We start from the raw sequence: 26,109 nt of genomic DNA, 5'->3' as shown, positions 1-26,109 counted from the left end.
AAATTTAATTATAATATGTCATAATTAATTATTATGGCCTGTGATTTTTGAAATCCTTAACTATGACTAAATTTTACACTTCAAATTGATTCAACTTTATTTGTTATGCCCATATATATAGTGCATACAATACAATTTTATTTGTTTTTGGTGTACACTATTACTTATTTTATGATTAGTTTATTTTTTTTTCCCTTTTTCTCAGTCACATGTGTGGTTAACAAATGCATAAAGTAAATGTTCAAGCAATTCAATTCATTTTTTCATTTGTTCTTTTATAGTTTCATTATCATTTTCTAGAAAGAAACTTTGTTATGTTAAATTTCGCCTGAGATTAGTGTGGAAACTATTCTTTGTGGCGTAAGGGTTTTAGAAAAATCGTTTTTGGTTGAAAATATTATTTTTTGCAATTTAGTTTTTTTTTCCCGTAATTAGCTATATTATTTAGGAAAAGTTGGACCCTCTGTGAAACTCTAGATGAAATTGTTTATTTATTTATATCCTACTTTTTCATAATTAGTAATAGAGTTTAGAAAAAACTGGAGTCTCTGGAGTGCTAAAAAAAATAGATTAGTGAGGGTATAACTATAATATATATCTAAAGACTTGAAATTCTTTTTTTTTTCGTAATTAGTATTAGAGTTTAGAAAAAGTTGGAGACTCTGTGAAGCCTTGAAAAATAGAGCCAAGAGGGTATATATATATATATATATATATCCTTAGATATATATTATAGCTATACCCTCTTGGCTATATTTTTCAAGGCTTCATAGAGTCTCCAATTTTTTATAAACTCTAACACTAATTACGAAAAAGTAGAATATAAATAAATAAACAATCTTATCTAAAGTTTCACAGTCTCCAACTTTTCCTAAATAATATAGCTAATTACAGAAAAAAAAAATTGAGACGGACAACTAAATTGCTAAAAACAGTAATTTCAACAAAAAACGATTTTTCTAAAACCTTTACGCTATAAAGAATAGTTTCCACACTAATCTCAGATGAAGTTTAACATAATAAAGTTTCTTTCTAGAAAATGACAATAAATCTATGAAAGAACAAAGGGAAAAATGAATTGAGTTGCTTGAACATTTACCACACATATGACTGGAAAAAAAATAAAAAAGTCAACGAATCATAAAATAAGTAACAGTGTACACCCAAAACAAATAAAATTGTATTGTATGCACTATATATATGGGCCTAAAAAATAAAGTTTGATCAATTTAATGTGTCATCCACTGTGGGATTTAGACATTTAGTTATAGTTAAGAATTTTAAAAACCACATCTCCGGCCACAATAATTACAACATATTCCAATTAAATTTATGAATTTTATAATTTCCAATTTTAACGGAATAACGAGATTTAGTTAAAGGAAACATTGGCTTAAATAAATTATATAACTATGGATTTAGTTAACGTGGAAGTTGGGCTTAAATAAATTATATACCAAACCAAAACAAATTACTATACATGTGGAAAATTAAATTATACGAAAAATAACATCACAAAATGTATAATAGAAAATAAAAAATAAATAAATAAATAACGGCAAACCAATAATGACAAATATTTTAAAATATATATAATACTACATGAAACTACCGTCAAAGAACAATTAACTGGAAACAGAAAACTAGATGAAAATACATCAAACTAACCTCAAATAATATTTAACAGGAAATCGGAAATTGGATGCACATGCAAGCATTAAACTAATCTTAAAAAGTAATTAATGGACAGTCGGAATATGGATAGAACTGCATTAAACTACCCTCAAAGAATAATTAACGTTTGGTTATCGAAAAAATAATAATAATAATTAACGTGAAATCAAAACTTGGATGCAAATACATCGAACTGACATCAAAAAATAATTGTGGGGAAATCAGAAACTTGATGCAAATGCATTGAATTAACCCTCAGAGATTAAATTAACGGAAAATCGGAAACTGGATGCAACTGTATTGAACTAACCTAAAAAAATTAACTATAAATTAGAAACATGATGCAAATGCAAGCGTAGAACTAATCTTAAAAAATAATTAACTGGAAATCAGAAACCAGATACAACTACAGTACTACACTAAACTAATCTTAAAAAAAAAATAGATGCATATGCATTGAACTAACCTCAAGAAATAATTAACGGAAAATCAGAAATTGGATACAAATTCATTGAACTAACCTCAAACAATAATTAATGGAAAATCATAAACTAGATGCAAATGCAACCTTATCGAATAATAAATGAGAAATCATAAACTGGATGCAAATGTATTAAACTAATCTCAAAGAATAATTAACGGAAAATCAAATGTTGGATACAAATACATTGAACTGATCTCAAAGAATAATTAACATAAAATTGGAAATTGGAATGCATTGAACTAATTGCAAAAAATAATTAACAAGAAATCAGAAACTAGATGCAATTGCATTGAAGTAACCTCAAAAAATAAATAACATAAAATCAGAAATTGGATGCAAATGCATTGAGCTAATCTCAAAATATAGTTGTGCTATATGTTGTGAGAATGTCTCGATAAGTATAGTTTTGTATTTAAAACGGTGTTTTTCTTATCTTTTTTCGTATGATTGGAAACGCCTTGCTATTCAAGTAGTTTAAAGTAGATTATTAGACAATCTCACAAAACTTCAATCAAACTTCCATTATTAAACAATAAAATGAAGTTGAAGAGTTTTATCAATGGTGATTTTTTTTTTTAGTGGAGAGTACGTACGTAGGGTTTTCATGTTATAAGAAATTTGGATGAGTGATCAATATAAAATTTGTATATAATAGTTTTGCATATATAGTTGCATATATTTTTCAGAATCATTAATATGACAGGACCTGTTCGTAGATAATCTTTGAAGATCCCATATAGTGAGTCAGATATAATTTAAAAACTAACGGAAAATCGAGAACTGGATAATCTTTGATAATCCCATATAATAAATCAAGCATAATTTATTTTTATGTCATGTTTGCAAGAACACTATAAGTGGATTAGTATAAAGTTAGTATTATACACTACATTGGATAATTAAAAGGAGGTCGAAAACTGGATTCAAATACATTGAACTGAGCTCAAAGAGTAATTAACGGGAAATCGGAAATTTTATGCAAATGCAATAAACTAAACTCAAAAAATAATTAACTAGAAATCGGAAACTAGATGCAACTGCATTAAACTAACGTCCATAACTAACGGGAAATTAAAAATTGGATGCAAATCCTTGAAAAATATTTAACGGGAAATCGGAAACGGTATGCAAATGCATCAAACAAACCTCAAATAATAATTAACGGTGAATTGAAAACAGGATACAAATGCATTTAACTAACCTCAAAAAATAATTAACATGAAATCAAAAACTGAATGCAACTGCATTGAACTAACCTCATAGAATAATTGGCGAGAAATCAGAAACTAGATGCAAATGCATTGAAATAACTTCAAATAATAGTTAACGGGAAATTAGAAATTGGATGAAATTGCATCGAACTAACCTCAAAACATAAATAATTAGAAATCATAAACTAGATGCATATGTATTGAACTAACCTCAAAGAGTTATTAATGACAAATCGGAAACTGGATACAAATGCAATGAACTAATCTTAAAGACTAATTAACAAAACATCGAAGACTAAATGCAACTGCACTGAACTAACCTCAATGAATAATTAACGGAAAATTGAAAACTTGCTGCAAATGCATTGAACTAACTTAAAAGAACAATTAATGGGAAATCGAAAATTGGATACAACTGCATTGAACTAACCTCAAAGAATAATTAACTAGAAGATCGTAAACTGGATGCAATTGCATTAAACTAAAATCATAGATTAACTAATATGCTAGGAAATCATAAATTGGATGCAATATCCTTGAAGAATATTTAACGAAAAATCGGAAACTGGATGCAAATGCATTGAAATAACCTAAAAAAATAATTAACTAAAAATAAAAAACCGGATGTAACTGCATCGAACTACCCTCAAAGCATAAATAACCGGAAATTGGAAACTAGATGCAACATTTTATAGAGTAGTTCTTTCCCAAGACTAATGCTTTTCCAATTTGCCTTGCAAGCCACTTTCTCCTACATTTTACTTATTTTTTTGTCTTGAAGTATGGTATTGGACTATTAGTATTCTATCAATCTAAACTCAAGTTCCATGAATTCCCATAGAAAGATAAGTACATATATTCATGGAACTGTAGCTTGTATTTGATCTTTGAATTAGGAATCTTAGCAGGTGCATCTTTTGAAGAAATGTGCTATGTAAAAAAGAGAAAGAAAAAGAATTTAGTAGTAGGCTTATTTGTGCTAGATGTATCAATTCAAACTTCTTCTATTCCTATATACTTCCGTAGTTCTTACAAGTAACACTTTCTTTAGTTTAAATACTTCCAACTGAATTTAAGATCATTTGGTATTAGATCAATTTTCCATGGTTTATTTTTTTTAATGGAAATCCATTTTTGGTGTTTCTGTTTTGTTTTTGTCGATAAATTAGGCATATATGTTGGCGGAAGCAAAGTGGTTCATTTTACACGTGAACAAGGTGGGAGTTCAAGCAGTTGGATCTTCTGTTTCAAGCTCTAAGCTTCCATCTCCCTATCCAACTTTCCCTGACTGTGGTTTCAGGCGAGAAAATAGTGGTGTAGTCCTCTCTTGCTTGGACTGTTTCCTTGGAAATGGATCCCTTTACTGCTTTGAATATGGAGTGACCCCATCTGTTTTCTTTGCCCAAGTCCGAGGGGGAACAGGCACTACATCAACATCAGACCCTCCACAGACAGTGGTTCACAGGGCAATGTTTCTTCTTCAGAATGGATTTGGGAACTACAACATTTTTCAGAACAATTGTGAGGACTTTGCACTTTATTGCAGGACAGGTCTTTTGATTCTTGAGAAGACAGGTATTGGGAGGAGTGGTCAAGCTTCTTCGATTCTTAGTGCCCCAATTGCAGCCCTTATTTCCTCTCTTCTGAAGATGTTAATGGCAGGACCAGTTGGGGTGGCTACTGTGACAGCTGGGATGTACGGTGTGAGCAGATATGGTGCTGATATGGGCGTTCGAACTAATGTGGTTAAGGTGGCGGTCGAGGACATGGCTGTGAACCTTGGTTGGGCTGGGAACTCTCCAGAGGAAACATCAGAGTCAGGTCCTAAAATGCCAGCTCCACAAAATCTGGTGGATTCTTAATTAATTAAGAAGCAAGCATCCACTTAACTGTAATTTTACGTGTCAGTCGTAGGTTCGCAACGAAAGCATTGCATTTGTCATAATAACATGTTTGTTTTGTGGGTTGTTGGCATTCATGTATGTGTGAAAGGAATTGTTCAGTGTTGAATATTATTTGTAAGTAGTTTAGATGGAATAAATAGAGATTAATGTAGTGTCCCGTTGTTTTTTTTTTTTTTCTTCTTTGATAAACCAATGTAGTGTCCCGTACTCCCGTTGCATTAAACAGAGTTCTTATTAATATTATTCTAAACACGCAATTTCAATTTTATCAGGGAACCACCAATCTGGTACTTTAACTTTTGACTACTGATCAAAATACATCCAACTTAACCAAAACGCTTTGCATTTTTCTAACACACGCGCTTTTCTAACACACATCCAGAGCGCGCACGCGCTCATGCTTTACCAGACGCAACTGATGATACCTATTTGTATGTGAAATGCTATAGGCTAACTGATGATACCTAGCTATTTGTATGTGAAATGTGAAGGTCTTGGCGAGAAGGAGTTATAGTTTATACATTAGGCCTACATGTCAAAGTTTGTTATAGTGTTAGTGTAAGTTTGGTATGCATATCAGAGTTTTGTTATGTGAGGAGTGTGCTTTGTCATGAGTCAGAATTATAAGATGGGATGCTCTAGCTAGATGAACTTGCTAGAGAACCCAGCAAGTTAAATTTGTCTTTCCTGCTCATTCTAGAATTTTGATGTGCAACTCCCTGAGCTTTAAGGAACTGCATAAACTTCTATTACTAAGCAATGTATAGCTGCAATGTACAGCTTCTCAAAAGTTAGAAAAAAAGAGCAGTACTTGCTTGCTATTCCAACACTCCCCACTAGCACGAAAGCCCAATTTACTTGCCCCCTCTTTAGTACACACGTCTGATCCCAAAAGCCTTCTCATCAAATTTAAAAATTCCACAAAGCTAGATTCCTCTGTCTCGGAAATAAAGCTATGGAAAGAGATTTAGTTTGCAGAAGAAAAACGTAATCAGAGATATCAACACATGACGATTAAAGATAAAGTGAGAACTTAATTTTTTTGAAAGAACACTACCTAAAAAGAGAAAATTGATACATTAACCGCCAGGAATTTTTGACGGTGCAGAGCTTTATCAATTGTAATTGTATGTACATAAATGGTTCTCTTGGTAGACAATGCCTGAATATCTTGATCACCTGCATGGTAGTTAAGCCTTTAAAATTAGCTTGCAAAATGCACGTATAATATATTCAACCAGCTGGATATTCAAACAATATCAAAATCCCTAACATTTTTTCCCTTTTAAACTGATGATACATGAACATGATGATCAGGAGAACTTGATACTTGATATGATCCTCAAGTCACCCTCCCCAAACTAAATTTGAGGACTCGCCACAAAACCATGTGTTGAAGGGAATCTAAAGTGCTTGAAGTGTCACAATAGAACAGAATATCTTTAAAAGTCAGAGCCTTTTGCTAATCCCAGTTGAATTGTAGATGTAATAATGGTGTCTTTGAGGGAGAGCTTCTATGGGATTGCAGAATCATTAGGAGGGATTAACAACTGGCAAAGCCATCCAAGGGTAGATACATAGCACCTAAGAAGTTGCAGAAAAGTTTTCAAACTTAGAGGAGTGACATACTTTAGTTTTCGGTAAGGTTGAGAGAGAAACAACTTATAATAAATTGAATATAAGTGTACCACAAGCTTATAAATTGAATTACAAGAGAAGCAATAATAAATTGCATTAATTTTACAACCGCAGCATTTATCCTTTACATGCAAGACTATGCAAATATTGTACCAGGAGCATCATCTCCTTCCATCAATTCATGGCTGTGGGAGGAATAGGAGAGCAAAATGCCAGACCAAAGTTGTAGTTGAGCGAATGCACAACTGCTGCAAAAAATGTCGAGTACAAAGAGCAGATCACCCTTAAGTTGCTGGGAAGTCATTCAACAATTGTTCAGATTCAGATAGTGTACAACCCAAGAAGATGACAGAATCGGATTTTCGGTACACGTGAAGACCCATTAGGAAGGCAAATCATATACTCCAATTCAGCAAGGCTTGTCCTTGCCCATTTTCAAGCGAACGTTGAACCATTTGCTTTTCTTTGGCCTATCCTTTGCCCAATGTTTTTTACGACTGGTTTGGCGTTCTTCTTCCTTCTTGGATTCTTTGAAGGAATCACTGCTTTTGCTACTACTTGAACTTCGTTTCAGAGGAGGAGCAGTTGAGTTACTTGAGTAGGAGGCATGGATTGTGTTTCTTTGTTTCAGTAGTTCATCAATAGCTTGCATTTCCTGTGCATATCTACTGGTCATCTCTGTGAATTGTGCCAACACCTCTCTATACTCCGTTTCAAACTTGGATAGTTCCACCCTTTTAGTCAAGATTCGAGCTTCCACAGCCCTGAGTTTATCCTTTTCTTCTGAAAAAAGTCTAGCACAAAGAATTTCTATTATGTAGCTTGCACTTTTAAAGAAGTTGTCACCATAAACAGAAAATACATGGGTGCCTGCTTTTAGCTCAGATATTTCACATGGCTGAAATCCGTCCAATTTTTTAAGGAAAGCAGTATCAGGATCCTTTGTTGCTGCCACCGAATTGACTGCTTGATCCAACCGGTAAACAGGAAAACCAAGAAAATACATCCCAGCTGAGGTACATTTTCCTATTTTTGCGCTCTCCTCCTGCAATGCCAGGCTTAATCCACCGTTATCCTCCGGTTCAAAATACAATAGCTTAAACTTGCTCTTGTCCGATGATTGGACTCGACAGACAAGGCCTGCTTGTGCTTCTTGTTCGGTTATGTCGACAGAATAAAAGTGAGCACACTGTTTCTCAACCTTCTTAGAACAAGATTGTCCCAGCTAAAGTGGATGAACAGTAACCACACCATTAAGTGCTTCCTCCAACACAGTTGCTGATACAGTAGTCTTTATTGCCACACCTAACTTACTAAAAAGTGCAGCGAACATGGTGTTGACGGTTCCCAAACTCGATAGGTCTAGCTCCAATTCTTGACTTTCTGCTTCAATAGCCTCAAAACCAGCTGTGTTATACTGACGGCGTTTATCCGGATCAGACAAAATATTGTAAGAAAATGCGGCTTCCTTAAACATATCAGCTGCTTCAGAATCATTTCTTGGTCAGTAGAGTTTCTAGAAACAGAAAGAACTTGATATGGATCTTTTCTTTCTACTTTGGCAGATTCACTACTACTACTAGTACTATTCTTCTTCGAACCCCATGCCCCGTCATTTTCACCTTTATTTCAGACCTACAACCAAACAATTATTTCTCTCATTTCATCCAAGAAGAGAGAGAGAGAGAGAGAGAGAGAGAGAGAGAGAAAATGGATGGGGAGATTTCGAATGAGGTGCGTACTGTGATACAGAACAAGTTAGCAAAGCTGATTGTATGTTATACTACACTGAGTCACTGACTACTAACAAATCTTTGTTGTGGAGAAGGATTGGAGAATGGAGAATGGAGAATAGTTGATTTCATTCATCCCAAGTGGTGCCCGCATCCAACTTCAAAGTTTTTAACAACTTTTCTTCATTCTTTCTGGTGGAGATGTGCTATGTACCGGAACTGTTTTGCCATTTTGTTTATTAGAACCTAATGATGAAATTTTAAGAAGATAACATGGATAGTCATTTGATTGAGGAACTGTGACCTCTGTTACAACTCAAAGAGCTCAACAAATTGACTATTGGATAAAAGTCATTCTACTCTGTATTTTATAACAACTTCTACACCTTACATCAGTGTTTGATTACAGCTCAAACATACCAATAACATTGGTGGCGGTTTACAACCACTACTTAGTACTTACCAATGTTACTGAACTAGGAGTTCTTCCCTATTTACTAGGACATTAACTTGACCAACTAGGACTCTTTGAACTCAAGAATTTAACACATACCACGGAACTTACTCAAACAACATGATTTTACATCTATGGCATATTCTAAACCCCCTCAAATTCATTCAAACTAAGACCTATGAGCACAGTAGCACACACCAAACTCACAATGATAAACATAACTTCAAACATCCCAATGTAGTGATGTGTACACGGCAGCGCCCTCTTCACTGTATCATCAACACCCAACAACAGATACCCAAACGGCCAAACATACACAATGAAATACAACTACCAACTGAAACCAGGAATTTAAGAACCAACAAGATGAGTCTGGGAATCAAAAGACAAATCAGCGACACGACACGGGATTGAGAAACAATTTGCAACAATGAATGTACACAAAAATCACTAAGAGTTGGATATAACGACAGGAAACTACCCAATTAAGCAGCGAATCAAATCACATACATAACATAAGTTAGAGAAACACTTGGGTACTTTGAGAGAGCAAAAGCTAGAAAATACAAATCAAAATGCAACTAGAGTTCTCACAGTTTCATAAGAGACTCCAAGCCCCATTCACAATTTCCCAAGAGAGAAATGTTCTCACAGAACTTGTATCAAATACCTTCAGAGTTCAGACTCATACTACACATCAGTAAAATCTTATTAAACTACTTAACGTCAAAATTATATCTCCAATAATCCAATTCTGATAAATAAGCAATCACGAGTACTACGCAGAAATTAACAATAGAAATCACATTACAACCATATTATTATTCGAGACACAAACTAGTTGTACTTATCTAGTTTTTGATGAAATATGTTGTTAGAGCACCACCATATTATTCTTCTTAGGACCAATACTGTCAATAGTGAACTGATCATTAGCTAGCCTTCGAGGATTAACCCGACGAAACGGAAGAAAAGTAATATACCCAGCAATAGCTATTAAATAACCAGCTCTAACTTTTTTCAATAAAAATCCTTTAACTTTTCTATTCATTCTCCAAATCTGATTCAATTCCTCCCAAGCACGAACTTGTCTAAATCTCTGTGGTAAAAGTATCGTCGGTTCACCAGGGACAGTATCTTTTGTGGCACCCACCATAGATTTAAACCTTGCTGTTGATTTCTCTTTAGTCCGGTCATCACCAGCCACTATATCGACAAATAGTTTCTGTAAAACCCTGCTTCGGATTAGTTGCTCCTTTGGACGGGTGTTTTGGAAACCTACTTTGGTTTCAAATGTGGTGTTTGGTGTTGATATTAGCTCGTCTTTGGAACAAAGTTTTGGGGATCCAATACCTGAATCTACTGAGTAAGTTCCATCAATTACGTGACTAGCTGTGGCTTTTAAGGCTTGTCCATTGCATAGGAGAAAACTCGCATTTGATTTTAGATATGATCGAGATAGAATACTGCTCATTTTTTTGGAAATGCCTACAAACCCTAGATCTTGGAACAAAAGAATAATGTTTCAAGAGATTGTACAGAGGGTACCTTTTGTCATTTACATTCGTTAAAGCGGCCAGGCCCATTCGTCCAAACTTGCCATTATTTTACTTGGATTTGGATTGTTAACTTGGATTGGCCCATAGTCTGGGTTACTTGGGCCCAAAGAGACTTATTAAGTTACTAATCTTAAAATGACCCCAAGGTTTTATCAACAGTTGCAAACTATTACTAGATAACTGCAAGCAGTGGGGGAGTGGAGGTGGAGAAGAGAGAAGGAGAGATGGATTTGTGGTGGGGAGAGAGAGAGTTGGATTTTGTTGAGAAAGAAGGAGAGAGAGGGAGAAGGAAAGAGAAATTGCTCGAGAATAATGACAAACATAAACCAACCAAAATACTTTTTGGACCACATAACCCCCTGTTGATCCAGAACGTTCGCTTCGCTCATTTGATTACTACTATGTGAAGTGATTTAAAAGATTTGAATTGTGATCTTGCATGTGGACGGACGGTCCTTTTGTTTCGTTGAAATGGAAATGATTATCGTACTCATTTTATGATGATGGATGCTTCGTTTTTCGTTTTATGGGATATTAAAATATTTTTGAAAAGTATGGACGAAACCAGAATTCAATGTCTATAGGTGTGAGGGTAAATGCAATCATAACTTTTGTTAAGATCTTGGGGTGTCAATCCTTATAGTTTGGCCATTTTTGTAGCAAATTGTTTTTTTTTTCTTTGCTCGCTGGGTAAGTTAAAAATTATATTAAAAATTAAATAAAGGTTACATTGTAAGTGGTAATGTTGCGTGCATTCTAGTGGTAAACTTGATATGGGACCTCCGATTTATGAATCCATGGAGGTCTCCCTATGTGTTCAATATGTCCACCTATAGGCATATTAGATGGTTTTTTTTAGCTACAATGGTCGGTGGCAACATTTGCTTACCTCTGTATGTGTGAAACATAGATGGACTGAGCTATTTTCAAACAAGTGTTCCACCGTCTTTGAGCTAACAAAGCATTGAACCGTTTTCGAAAGGCTGAAACAGCAGTGGAAGAGTCTGATTCAATCCACAAATTTAACCAACCTGTTCTATGGCTACTTCAATATTTTCCATGATTGCACAACACTCTGCAGAGTAGTTATCTGCCACGCCCAAAGCTGTACCTATAATCAACTTAAAGTTGTTGTCGCATTCCCTAAAGGAAGCATCGTAGACTGCAGGACCTGGGTTTCCCTTTGAAGCGCCATCCTTGTTTACCTTGATCTACTCTGGAGATGGAGGAAGGCATATGCATCCATGTTTATTACCACTACAAGCTATCTCACTCTGTCAAGTAACGGGCTCGAACTGCGGTTTGTTGCCAATTCACATTCATCATTTGTGTAATCAAAATGGTGTTCAACGATGTCCTATTATGCTATACATTCAATGAATTTGAATTTGCTTTAGATAACAATTCTAGTTCTTACTACAAGAACAATTTAGTAATCAAGTGAGCGGGGCGAACGTTCTTAGCAGAAAAAGGGGGTAAACAGACAAAAAAGTGTTTGGTTGGTTTCTATCTGTCTGTCATTATCTCTTATATTATCTTCGTTCCTCTCCCTCTTCACGCACTCTTAATCTCTCTCCTTCACTCTCCCTCCTTTATTCTCAACCAAATCCAACTCTCTCTCTCTCCACCACAAACCCATCTCTCCCTCTCTCTTCTCCACCCCCGCTCATGCCCCCACTGCTTGCAGTTATATAGTAATAAATAAAAAAAAGTGTAAAAGAGCCAATAGCTAGGGGTAGTTTAGTCATTGAAATAAAATTATCCGGTTTATCCCAGCGTCTGAATGCAAATTACACGTACACAAGTAGCGCACCTTGTCGACACTTTTTACGTTTACTGACTAAACTACCCTTGTGCACATCTTGAAATCACTCCAAAAACAAACCCTAGAAACAGAGCAAAACAAAAAATAAAAATGGCGATTGCAAGAACAGGAGTTTACGTTGACGACTATTTGGAATGTAAGTATCTCTAATTCGTAAACTTAATTAATTGTTTTATTAACTATTTGTTTATATTTGTTGTGTGTTTTCAGACTCAAGCACATTACCAGCAGAGCTTCAAAGGCTTCTCAATACCATGAGAGAGCTTGATGAAAGGTCTCAAGGTTTGATTTTTTCTCAATAACTTGTTGTTTTAAGGGTACTCTTTTTGTTATTTTGTTTAAATTTGAGGTTATTGGTTTTAAAGGTATTGTTAATCAGACTAGAGAACAGACAAAGTATTGTTTAGCTCAAAGTTTGAAGAGAGGATACCAGGAAGAAGATGAGGTGGCAATGGAGAAGATGCGAAAGGATATTGAGTCCAATCAAGAGAATGCATTGAGCTTGTGTACTGAAAAGGTTTTTGCTCATACGGCAAGCTTACGACCTTATGCGCATTTCTTGTTTGTTTGTTTCAGCTGTAGTTAATGTGCTAGAGATGTTATCAAATTACTTTTAACATTTTATGCATTATAACTTGTAACTTGATTGAATTTTGATACATTTTATTATAGAAAGTGTTTTCATTAAATATTTTATGAGTATTTGTGGAGTTAATCACTCTCTTGTTGTGGTGTGGGAAAACTGGTTTAGAATTCAAGAAAAAGAAGATAAAGCTCTACTGTAATAGAGTATACAAACGTTCAAATATAGTGGGAATAACATGTAGTTAAGATTATTGGTGAAAGTTGATAACATGAAATAAGGGTAGGGCTGTCCAATAATTTTGGTTTGGTGACTACTGACTGGAAGCAATTTATTGAAACAGACAGCTGCGTTGTCATAATGGGACACAGCTACAAGTCCAATCTCTTACTCTTGGAGAAATAACATCCACTTAAACCATTCAAAATACAGTGTCCTCGTTGAACTGAAGGGGATTACTAAGTACCAGTCCACAGTTTCTAGAGTAAACAGCAGTATCATAATCTGTGCTCCTGTGACCCACTTGAATGTCTGTGCTTATTATAGTAGGGACAATCTTCCACTTTTTCCTTGTTCTTGTCCATTCCTATGCAAAAGCCTTTTTGAAGTTTCTGTTTGCTCTATAGAAAATATTGAGTGGCTTGTTAGTTCATACTGTGTATGGTGAAATTGCCTAGTAAGGGGGTGCTTTGTAGTTGAACGTCATTGATGATTGGATGCTTACTTTTCTAGCAGCATGCCAAAGTACCAATGTTTAATTTGAACTCTTTTTAATGTGATGGAAATACGGTTCGGAATAAGTGTCGACTTTCTATTGATGGATTGAGTGCTTCCGAAACAATATCTCATGCCAGTACATTGCCACCAAAACTTTGATTACCCTGGTGGCATATAATTGTAATGACAATGCAGATAATGTTGCAAAGTTGCAAACCACACAAAATCATGCAATGAGATTTATGTTAGTAATTAGTAAGTTGAGATGACATATTAAACCCCTCACAGTTGAATAAATTGACGCAGAATCTTCAATGAAGTCGCATTGTATGATTGACATCATTATCTTTTTCGAAACTCTGTTTGCAGATAGATAGCCATGTGAAAAGGCTCGATGAAGATCTTATTAACTTTGCGGATGACCTAAAACAAGGTACAACGAGTTATCCTTTGAAACTAATGAATGTGTCATTGTTCCAGTAAGCTATATTATGCTAGTGAGAAGTCATAAGTTAAATTCGTTAATTATCTTTATTGTGGTTAAATCTAAACAAGGATTGGAGTGTAGCACTGAATAGGGCTTGGTATGTTTTAATCATATCAATTGCGACTTCCGTAGAAATTAATCTGGTGTAACTGCCTAACTATTTTTCCTGATATACAAATGTCAAGAAAAGGTGTGATTCTGTGAGTGAAGATTATTGAACCAAGCTATTTATAGACTATCAAGATTTGTAGATAGTGCTTGACACTTGACAGGGGAATGCTTTTTCCTGAAAGAGTTGTACGGAGAAATAGGATTTCTTCCTCAATGTTTGAGAAACCGTAAGTGTTTCCACTTGAATTTCTTTGTTTGACACATCTTCATCCTCTCCACTTCGTGATCACCTAGGTTTTTTTTGCGTGCGAATGCTTCCTCAACATAGAGACCACTGTTGTATAGTCAACTTATTGCAGTTGGGGCACGAGAATACCAACTAGATGCTCAATGTGCAAGTGCCGAGAAGAGGACGTCACCATCGTTTTCATTAGGTGTCAAATTTCAGAATAGGTACCGGGGGAATTACTGCAGTGATTATCCTCATTGTTGACTAGAGCGCTGTAAATTCATCATTACTTTCTTTTCGTTGTGCCCTGGCATGAATATTCTCAGAAGATGTTCAAGCACCAGTGCATGACAATCCTATGTGGTATTTGATGGGGTGGGGGGACGGAGTTTCAATTAGCTGAGCGTTTTGTTGATCGTATCTTCCAAGTCAAAGGAATTCTTTTTTATTAGTGCAGGGGATTCCCTACATTCCAGGATTATTACTTTGGTGACTTTATCAGAGGTTTAGTTCTACTACATATAGCCATGTGGCTAGGGTGCTAGGATAGCTTTATTTTTTGGATTGTACCTTTCTTGGTGCCATGTTTAAGGGGTTTATGCTCTTGTATTGGTTGTTTGTACTTATTTTCTGTTTTGATGAATTTGTTTTATCATTACCAATAAAAAGATTATCATTGTAACTTGGTCCTAATTGAACACAAATTTTTCTAAGTAGTAAAGGTGAAACCCTCTACTGCCACTTATTTATAACCTAATTCACCTATTTGTGCGATATTTTTTTTTTGAATGTTAGAAATGATTAGTTATGTTTGGGTTGCAGTGATTAAGAGACAAAGCCAAAGCTTAACTCATTTCCAGGTGGATCCAATTGAAGGGTGTGTTAATGAAAACATAAGAAAGAAAATAAATAAATAAAAGTACATGCACATGTGTACTGGTGTCCAACACTGGTATGGAATGTCAGCATGCTGTTTTATGTAGCTCTGATATACAGCTTCTAAAGTGTCTGCCTGTCTAACATCTGGGGCGTGATACAACAAGGTCATACATTTGTAATGTCCGAGTGTCTGTTTGTCCATTCATGTGCGTGTGTATGCATGTGAGCATGCGATTCTGTAGTTTGTTTAGAGAGTGACCTTGAAGTAGTTTACGATTATTTATAATCAGTATTTTCTGTTTCTCCTCCAGAGGGAAAAATTGCACTAGATGAACCTGCAATCCTTCCTCCACTGCCTTTAGTACCAAAAGATGAAAAAAAGAAGTCCTACTTTGGAACATCTCAATCAAAGCGATTTGACTACCGAGACAGGGATTGGGACCGAGATAGAGATTTTGAGCTAATGCCACCTCCTGGAAGCCATAAGAAGAATGTTCCAGCACCTGTTGATGTTGATCAACCATTTGATCCAAATGAACCGACTTACTGCGTCTGTCACCAGGTTACGTTACAGAATTCCTAATTCTCGTACGAGGTCTTTTCACAAGTCGCACATGGATTGCAGTCATTTTAATACTGTCTTTCCTGATATCCAGATTTTAATAGTTCTGATCTAATGAATTTCCAGGTATCGTTTGGAGACATGATTGCCTGTGACAATGACAATGTGAGTTCTTAAACTTTGATCTTCTCCGATTGTGGTTTTGCATATACATATATTTATTTGTTATTTATTCTCTGCCTTTTTCATCCGCCACTATTGGATTTCGTACCTTAGCTACATGTGAATAAACACACTCGAAAATGCACAATGCAGCAATGAGGTGTCAGGAACATCTTAGAAGACCAGATAGTGGTGCACAGCTCTGGATATGTGGCCAATTTACATATGAGAAACTATTAATTTCATGAGGAAAACTTACAGATAGTTATCCAATAAGAAGACGAGACACCATTCCTTCCTGACTGTGTACGACAAATTACTTGATAACAAACATGTGAAACACTGATAAAATCATCTGAATATTCACGACAGTGGAGAATCTGTTTGTGTGGAAGGATGTTTCATGGCAAATCTAATATTTTTAACACCGACATGTTTAATCTAATTGTGGTGGAATACACAGGTTATATGTACTGGTACCTGAACAAAAAGTGTTTTGTAATTGCCACACAGTCGACCTGAGTGATGTATTAAAAGCAAGTAAACTACTGGGATGAACTATTTTTGTTCCTTTTATAATTCATAATTTAGAAATTATACATCTTATAATTGCTCACCTACATCTTATCTGAGGAATGCATTAGCTAGTTCATGAAATTGTGATATAAGATGAGATAAAGCGTTGTAATTTTATTATTTTTTACAGTGTCAAGGAGGTGAATGGTTTCATTACTCATGCGTTGGGCTCACGCCTGAGACAAGGTTCAGAGGAAAGTGGTACTGCCCGACATGTGAAAAGCTACCACAGTATCATCCTTAACTTCGGATCTGTACCACTTCTGGTCTGTAAAATAGTCTTACTGCTGCGTTGTATTTTTACTTTTGGGCATAGTAGCATGTAGTACTTGAAATTTCTTGGCAGAATAGAAGGATTTTACATTTTGCTGGAAAATACTTCTCATGTGATGAACTGATGATTGATTGATATATACGAGTAAACGAGACGTTGTTTTGGATCCAACTCATGCAGATTTTTTATCACGCAGTCAGTCTAATGGCTTGGTACACCAAACTACACTAAAATTTCAGTTTTCACGTTGCAGTTTTAACCTTTCCAATGAAATGTTTGTCTCTGCTTAAAGTGCATTTTTGCTTTCAAAAAGAGACCCATTCATTACTACATGGCAAAAGAGTTATACAGAGCATTCTGGACTCTACTGAAAGTCTGAAACTTGCCCCGACTGACATAGGGATCACACCATTACATAACTGAATATGCAGTCTAGCCAATTCAGCCAAAAGATGAGCATGCTGAATAAGATCCCTAGGACAAAAGACAACTGTACAAAACATAAATGACTTGAAAATTTTGAATCTCCAACAAAAGACTAGACTGACTCCAACCCTCCAACAAACATTTGAAGCTTTTTCCATTTAGCTCATTGACAATTGTTTGATTGTCAGAGCAGACCACGACCCTTTCAATACTTTGTTGTGATGCAGACTGCAAACCAAGTTTTAGAGCTTGCAACTCGGCTCCTTCTGCTGAGTCGGCTTCAAGCTGCTTGCTTCCTACAAAAGAAATACCATTACTCAATTTATTTATTGTGAAACCAGCACCAGCATTTCTAGACGTAGGATCGAATCCTAAGTAGACAGCATGTCATGGCTGGCTCAAGCCAAAATGTGGCCTTAGGTGAGCCCTTCATTTGCGAAGCTTTTATTTCATAGGCCATCTATAATCACCAAAAAAATTCACTACATATTCACAATTTTATTATAAATTAAGAGCGAAAAATCTAGTATCATGACTCAAATCGAACGAAAAAACGACAAGAACGTAACCAAATAAACATCAAAACTATAAATAATTAAAATAATAGATTCTTATTGAAATTTAAAAAAAAAAAACAAAATTAAATTTCACAAAAACTGTGAGTATTAGATGATGAATTGATGATTCACAATTTATAACTCAAAAGTAAAATTGACAAATGGTTGAACTTGAAATTTGTGAAATATAACAAGTGAGAAAGAAAGATTTAATGAGAGAAGTGTAATGACAATTTATTTAATTAAGAGAGACGAATAAAATGCATAGAATGTGGAGATTCTTTCACTAAACGTGGGATTTCCCATTTGTTTTTATTCTTCCAATGAAACAATTTGATTAAATTAGTACACTCCTACAAAAACTGAAATTATTATGCGCTTGTAGCCATTAGATTTATATTAATACATTGAGATGTGCAGTGGACTATTGGATTATATACATTCCACATTAATTCACTCCGAAATTTAGTGCTTGGATAGAAAACCCATTGGTAAACAAATTGACTATCATATTTTTTGTTGGCGTTTTTTTCTTTATAAAATTAGGTAATAATAAACAAATATGTGGATAAATTAAGAAATATGAGGCCTTCCAAATTTGAGTCTTTAGAGCATCTTTAGCAGTGATATCAACCTAGCATCAAACACTGAGAATTTGGTGTTTTTTCAACTTCAGGAGAACTACACGTTGATAAAAATACCAAAAAAACACCAAACCAAACACCAAATCGACCAATATTTGGTTCCAGGTTTGGTGTTGTATCAAATCACTCACGTGGTTTTGCCAAAACTGCACAGTTTTTCCAACACCGCGTGGGCTTGGGCTGCTAAATGGGCTTCTATGGCGCGGTTTTGGCAAAACCGCGTGGGCTTCATAGAAGGCGTTTTTGCCAAAACCGCTGCGTCGTTTTCAAAAAATTATAACTGTGGTGCATAGAACTTAAAAAATTATGAGTTGTGCATAGAAGTTAAGAAATTAACAATTGTGCAATTGAAGAAATTAATAATTGTAATTCAAAATCGAAAAAATTAAATAAATTAAAAACCTATGATTATGATTATGCAGTCCAAAATCTATGATTATGATATAATCATATAATATCCAAAATAATCCAAAACCTATCATATTACATCAAATTTATTTAGCTCTTCTTCTACGCCCCTTACCACTCGATCCCTCTCCTCTCTCTATTTGGACGTTAAAGTCGCTCCCTCTAAGTTCCTAATCGAGAATTATGATCTTCTCTCATGCGCTTGGGAGATTAACTACTTCACTGAAGTTCCTCATATCCCCGATGTTCTTTGGGTGTACACTTGTCGATATCTTCATATACCTGGCGGGATTGTCGATATGTCTGAGAATATACCTCCTCTCTTTATTGGCTATAATGATACAGGCGTTCTCATCCCATCAAACATAAGAACACGGTTCTCATATCTTTCTAGAACCTCGGCCTAAAAATCCAAGAAAATACGATGTGAGTACATATTATATATATAATGAAGAAGATAAATAAAACAATTAAACTCACCATGGTATACTGATCAATATGCGGCTCTAACTCAAAGAAACGAGCATGAGGCACCTCAGGAATGGAAATATAAGTAGGCTCCCCATCAAGTCCACACACGACAAACATCTGAGGATTACCGCGGATTACCGGGAGTTGGTCGATATGCATTCGAGGTTGTGGGTTGTAAACAGTACGCGGGGCGGATGAGGAATCACGAGCTCACGCCTCATCCCTTCCAGCCCACAAACTCGAAGTTGCTAGCCCGACCAACGAGAGGCAACAACGGACCCATGGAGACACGTTTCCACCATCTATAATATCGGCGCGCTGCTTACTCGACAACAAAAAAGAAGACGATCCGGCCAAGGACCACCAACGGCATGAACTTCATGAACTTGAATTATACCCCACGACTTTGCATTACTAACATCCGCATGGGAGCACATGAAACTCCATAACGCGTCCGCGGTCAACATCCTCCGACATCTGTCACCACGGTACCAAACCCGACAAATCACGCGTCGCGGCAAAACAACTCGTGATGTGACAACACACAAGCATGCCGTATAACCGGATCGTCAAAGGCGGTGACAAACGCCAAGGTCTCCACTCAATAGATGACAATAATCTAATATCAATCTGAGCACAAGCCATACAGATATTATTCCTAATTTGCCCTCTGTTACGAGTCAAGTGAGGCCCTGACCAACTAGCAAATCTAAGGCGAGTATCAGCAATCATGTCTATGTTAGGACAAAGACATCGAAAGTACTCATAAAACCAAATCTCTAAAAGTCCCGTGAATCCTGCAATCTGAGGACTTCTACTTCTAAATGTCTGTGAAGCTTTATCTAACGCCGATATCAATGTGACATATACTGAGCTACCCAGGTCATAATCTCTCATAGTATGCAAATAAGATACATAAGCATAATATCCGAGTCGTACCATAGAATGACCATTGGGAAACAAAATATGCCCAATAAAAAACATCAAAAAAGCCCTAACATACTGATCAGCACCCTCACCACCTAGTAGAACAGTCAAAGCTAACTCCGCTCGTGTATCAGGATGCAAGAGGGGTTCCATATATGCAGTCTTAATATGAGATAACTTAATCCCAGAAGAATCATAAGCATCCGCACCCAAACGAGGAAAACTCATAAGCATACTATCCATATTCTCATAATTTGTATGAAAATGTATCGGTTGGCCTATACCGATACTCAACCCATAAATCATAGTGAAGTTTAGTGGTGTGAACCCTAACTCCGCACAAGGAAAATGAAATGTATGAGTTCTACTCCACCATCTTTCTACTAAAGCTACGACCACTGCCCAATTAGCCTTCTCATAATCCGTATCAATCAAAATACCCAAAGGTGTATACAAAATACTATCTCTAATATGTACAAACTCATCCAAACTCCTAATAACCTTTCACCACTCTCTAACACCAAGTAAAGTCGATCTAACTCGGTAGTCAACAACATGCTGATATTATAAAAAAAAAATAATGCGTATAAGATAAATAATTAATTGGTCCAACTCAACTAATTAATATTCAAAATATTTAATCAAAACTAATTAATTACGAGTATTAGCCATCGCGACTCGACCGTGTTTTGTATCACATGTAGAAGACACAACTTCCATATCAAGTGCTTCTCCGGTGCAAATTGCCAATCGAAGTCGTTCATCCGATACTCCAAAGACATAGAGATGTCTATCGGTCGGTAGCGACATCCTGGGTTCTTCTTCCCCAATCGCCTTCTCCCCCACCGTATTCTACTTCCTCAGGTTCTTCTCCCTCATCGCCAATGTCGTCTGTGTACTGCCAATCATCACCGTCGAAAGGTTCAAAAGGATCCATATCAAATTTTAAGAGTTTAGGTAGGTTTTGGTTTTTTTTTTTAACTAAGGAGAGGGTTTTATAATTGTGAGAAGAGGTGAAAGTGGACCGAACCGCATCGACTTTGAGTGTTTATATAAGTAGCACGTGTTCAAACACCAGCAGCGGTTTGCCAAAACCGCGTGGGCTTGGGCCTGTCAGTTGGGCTTTAGTGGCGCGATTTTGGCAAAACCGCGTGGGTTATATGGCGCGGTTTTGGCAAAACTGCGTAGTTGCTTGGTGTTTTTTTGATGTTGCTCCTAAAGTTGCTTGGTGTTTTTTTGGTTCAAAATTTTAGTGTTTTTTTGGTTGCTCTGCTAAAAATGCTTTTAGGTGACGCTTAAGGGTTGAGCCCAGCGTGTATATATAAAATGCATTTTTGCTACTGAAATGCAACTTTATCTATATCATCACCATGAGGCTCATCACATCCGAAAACCAAACCAATTTCCTTCTGTAGACAAGAATTTCATTGAAAAACTCAAAATTCCAACAAAAATTATGTCAAACTACTTAAATTTCAGAGATAATTACATAGGAATACCGAATACGGGTAAGCTCATGTGCAAAGTGGACCGGTAGATTCACGAGTGTAATAAGACAAAATTAGTCAACTCCCCGCGCCTGTTAGGACAGCGGGGGAATTATTACAAAAGATTTCAAATTTTCAAAATTTTAAACTAATAAAGAAACTAGGTCAGTACTGTGAGAAGTAGAAGATAAAACAACAGCAGCTCAAAGACTCCCCATATTCAATAAATAAATTTTAAAAACAGAAACTGATCTACGTTTCTTGGATTCTTCCTTAAATTCTATCTCCATTTACTAACTTCTCTTCTTGGGCTTTTTTTCAGCCCATGAAAGTTTGGCAAGTTTTGCGGAGAAGCAGAGAGAAAAGAGGTGAAGGCCTTCTGATTTCAGGTCAAAGTTAGTTTCTTTATGTGGTTTTTTTATGCTTGGGGTTCGTTTAAATTGAATATAATTAATGCCCAGTTTGTTATTTGCATGTTTTTATTGGTAATTTAGCTTGAGAAATGAGAATTTGTGTTTATAGTTGGATAAAAATTACTTCTTTTTTTATATTTGTGATTGTATTAGCTGAGAATTTCATATACACATTGCACCATTTGCAATTCTAGCTAGAAAACTCATTTAGGAAATTTTAAGCTTTTATAGCATGTACAACTCATGCAAGAAGAAATCCAGTAAGTTTTACTTAAATGCTTTCTCTGTATATTTAGAATCTGTATACAAGAATTATCACATACCACTTTTGTTATTTTCACCTTTTATAGCTATTGCAACTTAAGTAAAAATGATATACTTGTGCAGTAGAAATTATTTTTGTTGAGAATTTTTAGATGCCCATTTGCTTAGTTTCAGATTTTGTAGCTATTTCAGCTGCTCATGGTAGTTGACTAGTTGTGGCAATCTTTGAACTGTGAAAAAAAAACCTGTTTTTTTGGTTTTTGAGAATTATCAAATGTGCATATCAAGTTATTAGTTTTTTCTTCAACATCAAACAAACCTTCAAAAATTTTGTTGAGTTTATAATTTCAGTGGCTCCAAGGTTTGGCTGTTCTCTCATTTGTGGCATTGTTGTTTTAGATTCTTTCAATGGGACGTAATCTCAGTCCAGCAGTTCAAAGAGAGCTGGAAAATTTAGACAAAGATGCTGAAAGCCGGAAACTGGCAATGAAAGCATTGAAATCTTATGTGAAAGACCTTGATTCGAATGCCATTCCACAGTTTCTTGCTCAAGTTTCTGAAACCAAAGCTCCCTGTTCGTCTCATGTGGAACACACTATTTCCCTTTATGAAGTTCTTGCCAGGGTTCATGGTTCTAACATCGTTCCTCAGATCAATAACATTATGTCCACCATTATAAAGACGTTAACGTCTAGTGCTGGCTCCTTTCCCCTGCAGCAGGCTTGCTCAAAGGTTGTCCCTGCCATTGCGAGATACGGCATTGATCCCACGACACCATTGGAGAAGAAGGGAAATATAATATACTCTCTTTGCAAGCCTCTTTCTGATTGTCTACTGGGATCTCAAGAAAGCCTTGCCTTTGGGGCTGCTCTGTGCCTGAAGGCTTTGTTGATTCTGATAATTGGCGATTTTGCATCAGATGAGCTTGTTAATGAGGTTTGTCTAAGAGTTGCTGGGGCCTTGGAGGAGAATGTAACCCAGACGAATTCCCACATGGGATTAGCTATGGCATTGGCAAAGCATAACAGTTTCACAGTCGAGGCATATGCTAGATCACTCATAAGATCTGGGTTGAGAATTTTGAACGTTGGGGCTGTGGAGAGGAATTCTCAGAAGCGGTTATCAGCTATTCAGATGGTGAATTTTCTGATGAAAAGTTTGGACGTCCGAAGTATATTCTCAGAGCTTGATATTGTGATTGAGGAGCTCGAGAAATGTCACTCTGATCAAATGGCATTTGTGAAAGGCGCTGCTTTTGAAGCCTTGCAAACAGCTAAGATGCTTATGCAGAGGAAAGACCAAAGTTTGAGAGGGATAGTGGCTCTGTTACAGGGTCAAATTTTGGTAGGAGTAACAGGAGGAAGAATTTACGGAATGCTCGGGACAGATCTCCTTTCTCTACATCACCAGAATCACAGACTGTTGATTCTTTCATCAGGTATAACTCGTTTGAGGAGTCACCAATGTCAACTGGACAAGTTTCATGTAACTTCAGTTACGGTGGGAGATCTGTGAGTCGAAAGCTTTGGGGTGGTGAGAATGGTGGTGTGGATGTGTCTCTCAAGGATGGCTTGTACTCTGGGTTGTCTCTGGGCGGTAATGGTTCAAACATGCATTCTTACCATTACAATGATGGTGAAATCAGTGATACTGGGGAAGAACGTTCGGAGGAATTTTCAGGATTTATGCAAGCAACACCGAGAAATCGAGAGGTCGCAACTAGTATAAATAGAGCCCAACGGAGTACTACTCCCAGTCCTCAGGTAAATAACCTTCCTGTAGTTTTGCAAAAACAACCAAATATGATTCTGGAAACCCAAGGAGATAATTAACAATTATATAGAAGTAACCATTTTTGTTACGTTCCAGATATTTTACACCTGCTGTGTTCTTATATCTTTTTTTTAAAGTTATGCCAAGAAAAAGAAAAAGAAAATTTAGATCAAAGAGTTGGGTAATACAAAAAATGATGAGGCCATGAGGGTGATATCGAACAAATTCTGAATGTATTGATTGTTTCCATAATAATGCTTGAAACTTGAAAGATAAATATTGGCTTCTGAGTTAATCTGATTTGTATATGATGTTGTATGAAATCAAATCAACAGTCAAGTTTTTGAGACTTTACTTCTAGATAGGTCATGATGCATAAAATGCACTTTTTGAGGTAGATATTTATTTCACAACACTGTAGACCTTGTGTTTTAATTTAATCAGTTTCACTAAAGCTATTGTACTTATTTTGATGTTTCAGAGGAGAAGCTCCCAGATTAACATTGATAATGTTAAGATCTTTACCACGCCAAGGAAGCTATTACACTCTCTTCAAGATCTAGATGATGAAAACTCTGATTACTTTGAGGAACAAGCTAGGAGGATCATAAGCCCATGCTCAAGTAAATCTGAATGGAGTCCTACAAGTCCTTTGGATGGAGATGGCCATTCTCATAATTCCAAGGACAATGGCAACCGCAGCTATTCTGAACTTGGAGAGCAGGTAGAAGATGGCTCCGAATCTGTCTCATCAGTGGAAGGTGTCACTACTGTTTCACAGCCAGATGCATCTCTTGAAATAGGCTCTAATGAGAAAAGTGGAATTCAAAGTTCAAACACACCACCGATGGTTTCTTGGAAGAATGTTCTTAAGTGGGTTTTTGGTCTGCTCTTCATACTTCTAGCCTTTGTTGTTTCATTTATGTGGAGCAACAATGCGGAAGAAGGTTCTTATCTTCCTCCTACTTAACCTGTTCCTCAACTAATCAATGATTGTAATTGTCCCACTTTATAATTTATGTAGCAGCCAGCTTTACTTGACTCCAGTAGGACAGCTACTAGGTTAACCACTATGAATGTTGTGGATATAAGGATTTAACAATGTTCAGAGCTGAAATTTATTTATTCTGCTGTACTCTTCTCAGTAAGATATTGTAATTTATTTTCTACTTATTATTTCCTTTAATTTAGAATCTCTTTGATATTAGATATTGGCAGTGCTTTGTTTTCGCACTAAAATAGAGGAGATTTTAATGTAGCCAGTAGAATTGTGAGTGAGGAATATCTTTCTTGTATTATTAGTCCATGGTTCGAAGAATAAAAATGTCCTTACAAAGCATATAATCATCTCATGGTTGTGAGACTGATTCGTATCATTTAAAAGCAGCATACAACTTCCCTAGTACATGGCATATAGCCATATACCACATTACCACCTTATAATCTTTTCCCTCAGTTTCTTCGAAGAATTGTAAGCAGATTTTCGCAAAGAAGTTGGTTTGTACTTGAGAAAGATTTTCGAATTTTCGATGCAAGAGAACAGATTAGAACATAAGCATATTAGCAACTTAAACCAAGCATATGTGCTTATCCAACAAATGAGTGGTCACAATTAATTTTGGCAATCTTCCATAACTCAAAAGCATCATCAGTTCGTCAAAAGAATATGGCGATATT

The 26,109-nt window shown here is 36.0% G+C and overlaps 2 protein-coding genes and 2 pseudogenes across 4 annotated transcripts; 3 read left to right on the top strand and 1 right to left on the bottom strand.

Moving 5' to 3' along the window:
- Positions 1-4,387: 4,387 nt before the first annotated feature.
- Positions 4,388-5,541, top strand: LOC147483382 (protein LEAD-SENSITIVE 1 pseudogene; annotated as a pseudogene). Its single transcript, XR_015204931.1, has one exon. The product of XR_015204931.1 is annotated as a protein LEAD-SENSITIVE 1 pseudogene (transcript).
- Positions 5,542-6,919: 1,378 nt separating this feature from the next.
- LOC147483381 (chaperone protein dnaJ 16 pseudogene) lies at positions 6,920-10,652 on the bottom strand (annotated as a pseudogene). The gene has a single exon (XR_015204681.1). The product of XR_015204681.1 is annotated as a chaperone protein dnaJ 16 pseudogene (transcript).
- A 1,695-nt stretch (positions 10,653-12,347) lies between these two features.
- On the top strand, positions 12,348-17,233 carry ING2 (PHD finger protein-like protein). Its single transcript, XM_086580428.1, is given in 8 exon segments — positions 12,348-12,618; positions 12,693-12,764; positions 12,848-13,002; positions 13,004-13,034; positions 14,156-14,215; positions 15,800-16,050; positions 16,177-16,215; positions 16,919-17,233. Coding segments are annotated over 8 exon segments (768 nt in total). The 5' UTR covers positions 12,348-12,572; the 3' UTR covers positions 17,033-17,233.
- Positions 17,234-22,243: 5,010 nt separating this feature from the next.
- On the top strand, positions 22,244-25,637 carry LOC147483379 (protein SINE1-like). The gene is given in 4 exon segments (XM_086575909.1): positions 22,244-22,377; positions 23,059-23,941; positions 23,944-24,422; positions 24,914-25,637. Coding segments are annotated over 3 exon segments (1,842 nt in total). The 5' UTR covers positions 22,244-22,377; positions 23,059-23,067; the 3' UTR covers positions 25,403-25,637.
- Positions 25,638-26,109: the final 472 nt, after the last annotated feature.

Source organism: Coptis chinensis, chromosome 8, assembly GCF_015680905.1.
Source record: "Coptis chinensis isolate HL-2020 chromosome 8, ASM1568090v1, whole genome shotgun sequence".
NCBI lineage: Eukaryota > Viridiplantae > Streptophyta > Magnoliopsida > Ranunculales > Ranunculaceae > Coptis > Coptis chinensis.
This window is presented reverse-complemented; position numbering and strand designations above follow the sequence as displayed.